General features: G+C 47.3%; 1 protein-coding gene across 4 annotated transcripts in view; it reads right to left on the bottom strand.

Annotated features, from left to right (window-relative positions):
- Positions 1–12,603, bottom strand: part of LOC135897768 (sal-like protein 3) — a 175,748-nt gene that overhangs the window by 115,052 nt on the left and 48,093 nt on the right. Inside the window, exon 1 of one of the 4 annotated variants that reach the window (XM_065426477.1) lies at positions 6,252–6,454. The exons of the other annotated variants lie outside the window; for them this stretch is intronic. Within the exon in view, the coding sequence (XP_065282549.1) occupies positions 6,252–6,312 (61 nt within the window). The 5' untranslated portion in view covers positions 6,313–6,454. Of the gene's footprint in view, positions 1–6,251; positions 6,455–12,603 lie in introns of those variants that run through there. 4 annotated transcript variants of the gene reach the window in all.

The raw sequence follows: 12,603 nt of genomic DNA on the forward strand, positions 1-12,603 counted from the left end.
GTAGTGTCCACATTCCAGAAGCTTTGGAATTTAAAGAAAATTTTAGGATGAATTGGTCAGCAGTCGAGATAAGTAAGAGACTATTAGAGTATTGGTGGGAAAAAGCAAGCAATAGATTAATAGAGCCGGAGTCATTTCAAGCGTAGGTAATGATACAATATAGTGATAGAAGTTCTAAATCCGAAATTTAACTTAAAATAAGGCCAAATGCTAGATAGCGATAGATGTAGTAAAACCTCATCAAATCAAGCAGGCTGGGTGACTATTTGTCTCCGCCTTGTTTCAAAGGAGATGCCAATAAACATAATCATCATCACCATCATCGTCGTCGTCGTCATCATCGAGCAAACACTTTAGCGAGATGTACTGGGATTGCGGAAGTTGACCATTCGTTCACTACCGGAACAAGGCGCATAAATATGCACATGGCAACTTGTCCTGTGACACACTGGCTCAACGGGCATCTTGATCCGGCTAGTTGATACATATAGGAACGTGTCCTGTGATACACACGCTCAAGGCGTGTTTACACAAAGAGAAGGGTCTTTTCTATTGGGGCATACTTTGCACGTATCCGTTTGGCTGCTCTTCTGCGGGTGTAATCTGCTCACGCTATAATTGCCTTATGCACGAGTGGAGCAACTATACCAGGAAATGTCATTTCAGGCACCTGGCAGACGAATATTTGCGTAAAAAAACCAGCCGCGCTAATAGCACGCAACGTACAAGTGATTCCTGCACAAAGCCACGAAACCAATCTAACCCAGGATCGTGTAAGGATAGTTTCCTCCATTTTATTATTTTCATGTCATTGCCGATATCGGCGATAGCGGAGGCAAACCTTCCTGCGAACCAAAAGTGCAGAAGAACAGAAAATGAAAAGGAAGTAGTGCGAAGCTAGACTATGGAGGTATATTTAGAAGCTTAGGTGACACAAAGTCAAGCGCTTCTTCAACAAATACTTCCTCATAGCATTATCTATGACGCTCAGTAAAAAAAATATACATACCTCATCGTATAAGCAGCGTTATTCTGCCATTGCCCTGAATTCTTATTTTCGACCCCAATGCATGAGGCATCGAACCTGTTACCTACGTTTGTGATTTGCTTGCGAGGACTTCCTTGTAAGAACGTCTCTTCCTGTCTCTTTTGAGCAAGATGTTACTGTAGATATTTGGATCGACTCCGAGGTCTCACACATACTGAAGAGTGCCACCCCATCCACCAGCCATTATATGCTTCGCCGTACTATGTAAGACGCTTAATTCATCTGCGTTTCCACATCATCCAGCATCTTATCGAACGCACAAGCATTTCAATGGCGAGGCAATCACGGTGTGTTTAGAGTTGAATAGCGAGCCATTTCGCTCAGCACCACCACCAACGTTTTTGACGAACTTCCGCCACTAACAACGGAGAGCCAACCGTGGCACTATCTACGAAAATTTATTGCGTCACGAGCACGTACAGCGGCGGTGTAACAGCGTCCGCGGTCGCGACCTTGAGGATGCGAATATGACGCGCGGTTGGGAAAGTTGCGCATTTGTGATTCCACGCGGCCGGGAGGCCCTGCGAAGTGTTACAAGCCGGAACACAACCGCTGAACGCGCATATGCGATCGCGTACCCGCGCACCTTGCGTCCGGCGGCAGTGGCGCACGCGGGCGACTTCACAGGGCCGCGCTATCGCTCAGCGCAAGGAACGCCGCGCGGCTTTCACGCACAGCATTCTTCATACGAGCGACCGATTCGAGCGCAGGAGGCGGCTACCAGGCACAAAATCCAAACCGATCCGGTCTCGTCCATCTGCTCGGAAAGAAGACGCGGCTCGAAAGACGTGCTCTGGTACCAAGTGGCACCATTGGCCTCTTGAGGGCTCGTTTAATAAGCGCGCAGGATTGAGCCGACGAGGGAGAGGGCGATATTTATTATAGAGGCATAGAAGCATTATGCCTCATGATGCAGTCGATGCAGTCAGTCGGTGCCGCTGGCGCTGGTTCTTATCTTACGGGGCTGCTCGGCTCAGTCTCGCTCCGCTGCGACCGAGCTCACTCGTCCCGTCGTAATACCAATGGGGACATTAATATTATACCGGTTGTGGCGGCGTTGTCTCTCGTGCTTCTCGAGGGGTTACACTTTCCTTCTTGCTTCTTCAATCTTTTTTTTTTTTTCACCTTACCGTGCCGCGTATTGCCTTTTTGTTTTCTTCTTTGCGTCGGAGGGAGAGAAGCTTTTCTTCCGTCCGTGGCTTCGAGTTGGCGGTATTTATTTTTCTGTACTTGCTGCTTATACGTTCCTCAGCCACGTATGAGGAGCCGATGGTTTTCCAAACGGCGCGAGGGAATAAATGCGGGTTGAATTTATGAGTGTACGAATTAAGCGCTGTCGAAGTACGATAGGAAGTGCGGCTCAAGGCAAGAAATAAATAACGAACGCTGCGTGAAAAAAGAAAAAAAGAATAATGCTAGTAACGGCTGGTAGTTGCCAGAAAAGAAAAAGAAACCAGATTGCGTTAACGAAGAAGGAACGAAAACACAGTGGTGCGTAGATAGAGAAAACAGCGGGTGTTTCTGGTTCCGCGTGTAAGGCTCGCATTTGGCATCAGTGGTTATTGTAACTCATACTTGTGCGCGAACACACACACACACACACACACACACACACACACACATATATATATATATATATATATATATATATATATATATATATATATATATACCCATCCTGACGATTCATTCCAACCGGATACACCGTTCGAAGTCACCGGCTACAATGCCTAAATTGCCATATATATATAGTAAAATCATTAATCAAAAGCCGAATTAATGATCCTTTTTTTTTAAACTGCTCGATTATACATTTTGATTTCTCGAGCAAATAATACCCACTAATTAAGGGAAAATGAGACGTCCACCCAATCGTAGCACTTGCTACAAAGGAAACCCATACGGGTTCCTCGAAAGGAAAGCATCGCAGTAGAAGAAAAATTCGTCCTGACCCGGGAGTCGAACCCGGGACCACCACCTATCCGGGGCAGCCGCTCTACCATCTGAGCTAATTAGGCGGCGAGCAGATGGCAGGGTGAAGTCGTACTTGTCAACAACTCGAAGCAAAGGCAAGAGTTTGACGTAATAGTTCTGCGGAAAACCCGCAAGGTGGAGAGAAGTAATTAATTAAGAGAAGATGAGACATCCACCCAATCGTAGCAATTGCTACAAAGGAAATCCATACGGGTTCCTTTGGGTTTCGTTTGTACAATTGCTACGATTGGGTGGACGTCTCATTTTCCCCTAATTAATTACTTCTCTCCACCTTGCGGGTTTTCCGCAGAACTACCACGTCAAGTAATGCCCGCCTCTTCAAGTAAACCAGCTCACAGACTGGAAGTCGTCTATCTGCCACAGGCTATTTTAAAAAATTATGTATATAGTTTTTATAAAAATAATAACTGTAACTCCCGGGATAGGCAATAGAGAGCTGCTGAGCACGAGGTCGCGAGATCGAATTCCGGCCACGGCGGCCGCATTTCGATGGGGGCGAAATGCGAAAACACCCGTGGGGGTACTTAGATTTAGGTACACGTTAAAGAACCTTTGGTTGTCCAAATTGCCGGATCCCTCCACTACGGCGTGCCTCATGATCAGAAAGTGGTTTTGGCCCGTAAAACTCCATAATTTAATGCAATAGAGAGCCGGATGTCTAGTGTTGATGTCGATGCATTTTCATGATGCCCGCAGCGCAGAGCACTCGTGTGCTGCCTTGAACGCTGTGCGGCCGAGATCGCTTAAAGCAAAGTGATCCCGACTACGACGATCACGACCGCGCCGATAGATTCGTCGTGGCGGCCCTCGAGGATTTAACCGCCTTGAAATATGCCGGCTTATCGTTGGCGACCTCCGCATAACGTCAACTTTACATGACACGCCCGACACGGCGCTCTCTTGTATACGGTCCCTGTTGTCTCACCATCGGTATCCGTGCGCGTTGTAACAAGAGAGACGAGGTTGAGGCAAGAAAATCAACAAGGAGGGAGACGTCCGCGTTCATATCGCGCTGGAGCTGTTTCGTGCGTTAGGTTTATAAACCACCACACGCGCGGGCGAACGGCCGCCGTGACACGGGTGGCGTACCGCGCCTTTCCCGTGGCGTGGTCAACTGATTTAGACGTGCGGCTCTTGTCGTGCCCCGCATGGCCGGGAGAGGGGGATCGTGGCCGGTCGGCTTATTTCGCCAAAACGGCCCCTGCAGCGGCAGTGCGCGTTATCTGACTAGCGTTGCCCACATGGCCTCTCCATTCCTTGCGTGTCGCGTAGCTTCTCATTCGGCATGAACGTGCGTGCATCTATATCTGCGGGCCGCGGTGAGGTGAAGACCTAACATTCGGGTCCGCCGGCGGACGGGTCCGCTTCTTCTAAACTGATGTACTGCGCCGAACCCGAGCGTACGCCTTGCACGCCGCATGCGAGAAACGAAATTCGGTCGGTGCCGTCGCCATCCGCATTTTCCGCTAACACGACAGACACTCGCTGGTATATAGTCGGGAATTTCCTTTAATATTATTCTTATTTCTAAGCGAGGAAGGTGCGGGCGTCTTGTCCGAATTATACTCAAGTCCACTCTAAACAATTCAACACACTCGCATCCGGAGTTGCACGACCGTAAGCCAGAAGAAGAGCCCGCTTAACAGAAACACTCTAAATTGAAACCACAAATGCGCAGTTTCAGTGACACGTTTGTACCGCTGCAACGTTCCGCTTCATTTGAAATTCAGGGATCAAGAGCACAGGTGCTGCACATTTCCAGTATTTTACACGCCCGCCATGCATTTCATCCGCACCGGTTTGGTCTGTATCTTCATCACAGGTTCCAAGACGGCAGCAAGAGCATGAATAAATGCAACTACATCTGCTACGCCAGTATTGCGCGCATGCTGCGTGAACTAAACGTGAATGATACATATATAGATAGCTACAACAAAGGCACAATGACGTTCTCAGTTCGCAGCCGTTACTACGAAATCACAGGCAGAGTACGTCAACACAAATCGCACAGTATATTTAAAACGACCTGCATCGATGGGTGCGCAGCTATGGCGTTCTGCTGCTGAGAAACAGGTCGCGTGTTCGACTTCCGAGGTCGTTGGCGGCATTTTGATGTCGATGGAATGCAGTTAATACGCGTGCACTGCGCTTTCAGTGCCCTTTAAAGAAACCCAGGCGGTCCACGCTATGCCGGAGCCATCGAATACTGATAGCTTTGGAACATTACACCTAAATCAGTTAGTTAATACCAACTATGTAGTTATCAAGTCTATTCAAACTTCTTTCCGTAGGACAACGCGGCTTCTTGCCTCAGTAATTTGCGTCCACTTCACCTCTATCGATGACTTGCATCGTGCGCCTTGGCCCTCAATTAGCATGACAGTAGCTTTACAGCGACACGTTCAACGAAAAACGCCGCAAGGGGACGCCGCTGCATACACCTGGCAGCCAGACGAGTACGGGGCCCGAGTGCCAGCCAGAGTTAGAGCAGAAGCAGACGGGTACCGCGAAGAGAAGAGCTGGTCCGACAGAAAACTTGCTCATTCGCCGGGCCGCCGCCGGTCAGCCGCCGGGAAGGCATCAAAGGCTCGTCACTGGTCCATTACGAGGCACAACCGTGTCCAGCGGAGCGCCGAGATGCTTTTATGAGTGGGTACTCCGGGACGCGAAGCGGACAGACGCGCCAAGATGGCCTGTGCTCTGGTGCGCGCAGCGTATCTCTCTGCTAATCCAATAATAAAGGGTTTCCCGCCGAGTGGACGCTGCCAGCGGGGTCCGCGTCCAGGGTCCGCCTGGTCGCGCGCGCGCGCTGATGCTCACCAATTACGCCGCGACTCCCTTCCCGCTGCGCCTGGCGCTGTCTGTGTACCGGGACGCCAAGGCGGCGTGTACTACGTGGCGGAAGCCCGTGGCTGACGCACCGCGCGCGGTTCGGCCTCTGCCACGACTCCGCGGCGGCAAAGCTCCGCCGCCGAGAGCTGTGCGTGGGTCGCTGACTGTGCAGCATTGCGTTGGCTTCGGTTCAAGTATTATAATAGCTGCGCTCAACCGTTCCGGAACGAGTCATCGGCTCTTAACCACCTGAATGTCCTCAGGCTGGCAGGCAACTCCGAATAGTAAACCACAGAAGGTTATAGCGTACGCAGAAGTAGCAGGAGCCGAAACCAAAAGAAAGGGGGGGGGGGGGGAAGAAGAAAAAGAGACTCACAGTAGGTGGGGGAGCGTAACGCTGCAGAGCACAAAATTCGATGAAGCCAGCGAAGGTCCATGAACCAGTAACCTTTCTAGACCAGTCACATCCACCAGTATCCATTGTGAGAGCGAGCGGGCCTAGACAACTGCAGCCATGGTTTCTTGTAGCAGTAAACTGGAAGCACCACCGTTGCCCGACTATGTGTTTCTTTCCGTAAATCTCGGTAGCTTCACAGTGGAATGCGACAGCTGAGGAAGAGAAATTTGGAGCCGTTGCCCAGATGCCTACAAATGTGACCTTGATTCGAATACAGAGGTCACAGTTAATTCTTTCTTCTGACTGTCATCGTCACACTGAGTGGTGACAAGCACAGGAAAAATAAGAGTGCTGCCTAACCCTGCTAATCAATCTGCAAGGTTATCCTCGCGTTAATCGTCATGAGAATGACAAAAATAAAGTATGGGTGGTTAAGTTCGAGGAAATGCGTTTGCTGTGGGCAGACCACAGTGCGGTAATTGAACGAGTTGGGGGGAAATGAAAACTGCATAACAAATTAAGTAGTTGCATTGGCACACTTGCTACCGTGACGACAAAGATACGTTTAAGCACAACAAGCATACGAAAGCAACACAATAAATATATAATAACAAAATAAAAGTATACAACGAGGTTGGTGTGCGTAATTAGATGCAGTGCCAAACAGCACATGCGTTCGCCAGAGAAAAGGCGGGTTATAAGTCACGATGGCAGTAAAACATCGGCGCACTGCTTCCACATGGTCTAGTATGGCATCAGCCAAGTAGTCATCACGTGATTCTAACAGTATATGTGCAACTGCACGCTTGCCACTGTATGCGGCGTTGACGCTCCACGGGAAATGCGAAAAAAATTGCCTGCTTGCGTCCGTGTTTCAAAGCCCAGCAACTCGGAGGTTGCGCCCCTCGACCATTACGAGGCGTCCAGAGGGCACAATTACTCGTTAGCGCGGCGTCTGTGAAAACGTTTACTCAGAGCTAAAAAGAGTTCAACAAGGGCGTCCTGTGTCAAATAATAAGTTGTTTGGCGCAGCTAATCAATAAACCACACTTTGCCGAGCAAGAAATGTACTTGCAATTAAAGGCAAAACTCAATAGCAATCGAATATGCACGCGATTGGCACTCGGAATGGCGCTCCCCACCGTGGCGCAGACAAATGATGCTCGGACTGTGCGACTTTGTTCATCTTCCCTTCAACCAAGTCGAGACGTTTATTTGTTTGTTCGTGACATGACGCTTTAAGCAGAACTACATTCAAAAGTGTCTCACAGCTAGCATACGTACCTCTTTATTAAAGTATAAGAAAGGCCCGTGAATTTTTCACGATAGAAGCCAGAAAAATCGACTTCGCAAAAGATAGCGCTATCCTGCAAATTCCCAAAATCAAAGCACGGCCTACACAGCATACGTGATTGCAGTTGTTTGTGCGATGGTTGCATGCATTGGAACAAGATACTCAAGGCACAGCGTGTGCGGCTGCTGAGAGACTATGGCCTTCTTGGCGCACCGTGTACTATCCTTAATGAGTGCCTACGTACATACTATAGTGGTCATGCATCACCACGTGACCAGGCTCATTACACTCCTGTTCCATTCTCTTTCCTAAAGGCGACTTAATTGGACTACCACTTGTAAAATATTATTTTATTTCACCTTCTTTTCGTGCTTATGCGATATGTGCATACAGTGACGAGAACTCTCTCTCTCTCTCTCTCTCTCTGTCCCAGCCGTTCTCTCTTATTTGTCGTAGTTTTACTCTAGTCTGTGATGTACCATCTTGTTATTTTTTTTCTCGACCAGCGGGCTTCTGGACTGTGAGGCCCAGTGTTCTTTAAAGTAAGGTTTACAACAGCAACAACTGGTACTGCTACTACTACTACTACTACTACTACTACTACTTCTACTACTACTACTACTACTACTACTACTACTACTACTACTACTACTACTACTACTGCTGCTGCTGCTGCTGCTGCTGCTGCTGCTGCTACTGTTACTTTTACTACAACTACTACCTCTCTCATTAAATTTTTTCCTCTCCCATATATACAGATTTTATTTGTTTCTGTCCCTTCTTCCTAAAGAGCAGACAAGCATTGTTTGTATGTTTGCTAATGAATAATAATAATAATAATAATAATAATAATAATAATAATAATAATAATAATAATAATAATAATTCCCAAATTTGAAACATTTTTGTCATCTGCATAGAGTATAGAAACTAATGCACCGTAATTCAAGGAGCATAGATAGAAATTGTGGGACAACCACAAAACACCCCCTCCCCCTCCCGAATAAATCAATAAAAAAAACATCAAAACATTTCTTCTCACTGTGAGCATTGAGACTAAGTACTCCTGCTATCAACAACAACGTGTCCTGGATACCTTAACATCCTCGCGAGTGCCACCGCACCAGAAGTAACCTCGAAGTAACGCTGGTAGTTCGCGGGAGCCGGTGCCGCAGTGCAGGCATTGAAGCCGTGTTGTTACTACAGGGTGGCAGGCTGCACCTGACTGGGAACCGCGATGGGAAGGAATGCAAAAAAGACATCGTCGCAAGCAAATGCCGGCAGCAGACACAAACGCCGCTCTTGGTCCTTCCTTTCCTCTTCCCTGCCGCGGCCAGTCGCAAATCCGTCCATAGTTCCTGACGGTCGTAACGTCGCAATCGCCGGCCCACGGATGAAAAGACAATCTATATTTTGCCCCGGCTTGCGGAACGTCCACTGGCCCCGGAGAAATGGCGTCGCTGAAGAAACAAGCAAACGTTCTGGCCAGGAAACGAAAGCCTCAAACAATCCGCTGTACCAGAACGTACGCGCCACCCATAATCTGTCGTCGATAACAAAAGAAACAATAAAAAACGCTGTCCGCCCACCTCTCCCCTGGTTCGCGTAATAGCGGCGTTGCCAGGAAACATAACGGAACAACGCGAATTCGAAGCTGCTGAGGGTTAGAGGGGTCGACAAAATCCCCCTTTATGAGAAACAATTTAGGCTGGCCAGGGCTCCGCGCCCGCGGACGCAAACACACAACATATATATATATATATATATATATATATATATATATATATATATATATATATATATATATATATATATATATCGAATTGTTTCGTTCATTGCGAAGCGAACCTAGCGCGCCATCGCACCTACATACATACATACACATGCCTCATACACGCACACGCGCGCGCAGGCATACTTTCTCGGCTGCTGCGATTATTATTATTATTATTATTATTATTATTATTATTATTATTATTATTATTATTATTATTATTATTGCTTTATGTCGACTTTCCTTTCGGGTCGTTGTTTCTGGCATCGTCGCTGCACTGCGAAGCAATATGAATTCTACTTTTTTTTTTCAAGTACCCTAAAGGCCCATGCAGGCATTACATAGGGGTGTTACAATGAATTAGTGATATATACAGTATACGCATTTAAACAGATAATGCATGCTACAATAAAAAGAACACAAGCGGAAAAACGGGAAAACAAACAAAAAGAAACCAGTAAGAGCAATACAACTACACGTCCTAAACGCTGAAGATACATATAGATTTAAACTGGGTGTTACACAAAATCAGCGTAGCTTGGTCAATTTATACAAGGAAAAATACTTGATAAAAACGTTAACATACCATAACATATTGCATAAACAATGAAAAGCACAAGTGGATCAAATTTTATGCAGTACAAGTGACCCTGCGCTAAACCAGAACAAAACCATTCGCGCAAACATCAAAATATGGTGAGGGAGAGAAAAAAAAAATACAAGGCGCGCAACAACACAGTGATGCCTATAACAAATGAGCACGAGAATACTATGTTAGTACGTTAAAATACTGTTTTAGTTTTGCTAGAAAATCATCGTGACTTAGAGCTGACACGATTTCATGAGGTAGCATATTCCAATGATATATCGCGAGAAAGAGGGGCGAGTGTCTCAAGAAGTTAGAGCGCGCAAGAACGGGCTGCACTTTAAAGGAATGATCAAGGCGCGGGAAGATACGATGGGCGGGCCTGATGTGGCATGCGCTGAAAGACGACCCGCTGTGATATAGCTTGTGAAAATGGGAAAGAAGTCCTATCAGCCTTCGATTTTCTAGCGCGGGGAGATTTAGAGATATCTTTATGTTAGTGATGCTAGAATTTCGTGAGTAATTTTTCGTGATGAAGCGGGCTGCTCTGTTTTGTACCGACTCGAGCTTGTTTATGAGGTACGATTGATGCGGATTCCAAATAAAAGACGCGTACTCCATTTTCGAACGAACTAGTGTGGTATAGGCTAATAATTTAGTGGACTTGTTTGCCGAGTAAAGGTTACGCCTAATGTAGCCAAGGGTTTTACAAGCACTGCTAGTAATCGCATCGATGTGATGATTCCATGAAACGTTTGAAGATAAATGAATTCCCAAATATTTTATTGTTTGCGCATGTGCAATACTAATGTCGTTCATTACGTAACGGGTAACCCTAGGGTTTCTGGATCTAGTGAAGGCTATAGCCTTAGTTTTTGAAACATTTATTTCCATTTGCCACTGTTTACACCAGTGGGTAATTCTCGCGAGGTCGGATTGCAAAATGTCAGTGTCGAAAGTGTTAATTATTCGTCTATAAATTACGCAGTCATCTGCAAATAGTCTTATTGTAGATTTAATATTATTGCTGATGTCGTTGACGTATAGCAGGAATAAATTTGGTCCCAATACAGATCCCTGCGGCACTCCGGATTTAACTAGTGATCGCGGAGAAGAAAATTCATTAGTAGTTACGAATTGGTACCGGTTAGTTAAAAAGTTACTAATCCATTTCGTAATCCTACTATTTATGTTAAAATGGCGAAGTTTTAATAATAAACGGTTATGAGCTACCTTATCAAAAGCCTTCGCAAAATCAATAAATATGGCATCAATTTGTGACGAGTCGTTGATAGCTTGGTGCAGGTCAGAGACTAACTCGAACAACTGCGTCTCACATGAGCGACCCTGTTGGAACCCGTGCTGGTTAATGAAGAGGAGATTGTGATCGGTTAGGTATTTCATAATTGCTGATGATATAATGTGTTCTAAAAGTTTACATGGAATACTGGTCAGTGAAATAGGTCTATAGTTTGAGACAGATGACGGGTCACCAGACTTAAAGATTGGAATGATTTTAGCTATTTTCCATTCGTTAGGAACACATCCTGAATCAATAGATTGTTGAAAAAGAGCAGCGAAAATGCGAGATATCACTGGTTTAGTCATTTTTAGTAGTTTTGGACAAATTCCGTCTGGACCGGGAGCCGAGCTGTTAGAAAGACGATCAATAGCAGCTTCAATGCCCTTTTGGGTGATAACGATATCACTCATGATGGAGGTAACAGAAGCGAGTTCAATGTTAGCCGGAACGGGAAGTTCACTTGTAAAAACAGAACACTTACTTCACTTATATCATCGCACTGAATAGGTAAATCGATCACTACGCGCTCGGACACAAAACGTAACAATTCTGCAGTCCCGTCATGCAAACACCTTTCGTTTCAACGCAGCCGGCGTGTGCACGCAGAGCTGCGAGAACGTATTCGAGGCGAGAGACGGGGCCAGCCAGGCGTTTGCCAGGCAGTGTGGCTCGCGCTGACCCTTTGGGCGGCGGCTCCCGCGGGAGCTGTTGGGCGGGCGCCACTCTCCGTTTTCATTCCGCGCCGCCCTGCAAATCTCCGCCGGGGCGACCTGAGCCCCTCGTCTCTTCTTTCTCGGCCGGCACGGGCAGCAAGGTATGAAATTGCGAGCGCCCGCGCATGGCGGCAACCCAATCAATCGACACGTTGCTTCGTCTGTCTCGACCGAACGGACCGGCGGCCGCCGCTGGCTTCTGCCGTTGCCATAGCCGAGCCGCTTGAGTCCGGGGATTATTTGCCGGACCTAATCCTCCCTGCTGGATGATGGGTTAGGGTGTCCCCCGGCGGTGCCTCAATAGCGGCCGGTCCACAATCCCGGCCGCCACGCGCTCTCAGGGGACGACGCTTCGGCCAGGGGCCGAACACCCGGCCGCGCCTGCAGCCGTCGCGCGCGGGCTCCTATTGCTCCTCATCAGCATCCTTCAGCAACAACACCATTCGAAGACGGCTGTCACGAGAGGCAACAAACAAACAAAACGGCAAAACGCAATGCATGGCCCATTGAGACGGGGCGCCGTTAATAACTCGTGATGCTGTAGCCTTTACTGTATCAGAGCTAAGAAACAGTGAGCGATTTCAGCCCACCTGGGCGCCGGCTTTCTTTTTCTTTAGTCACGCTGCTAGCTGTCAGGTGTGCATACGAAAAAAAAAAAGAA

The sequence above is a fragment of the Dermacentor albipictus genome, chromosome 1, assembly GCF_038994185.2.
Source record: "Dermacentor albipictus isolate Rhodes 1998 colony chromosome 1, USDA_Dalb.pri_finalv2, whole genome shotgun sequence".
Lineage (NCBI taxonomy): Eukaryota > Metazoa > Arthropoda > Arachnida > Ixodida > Ixodidae > Dermacentor > Dermacentor albipictus.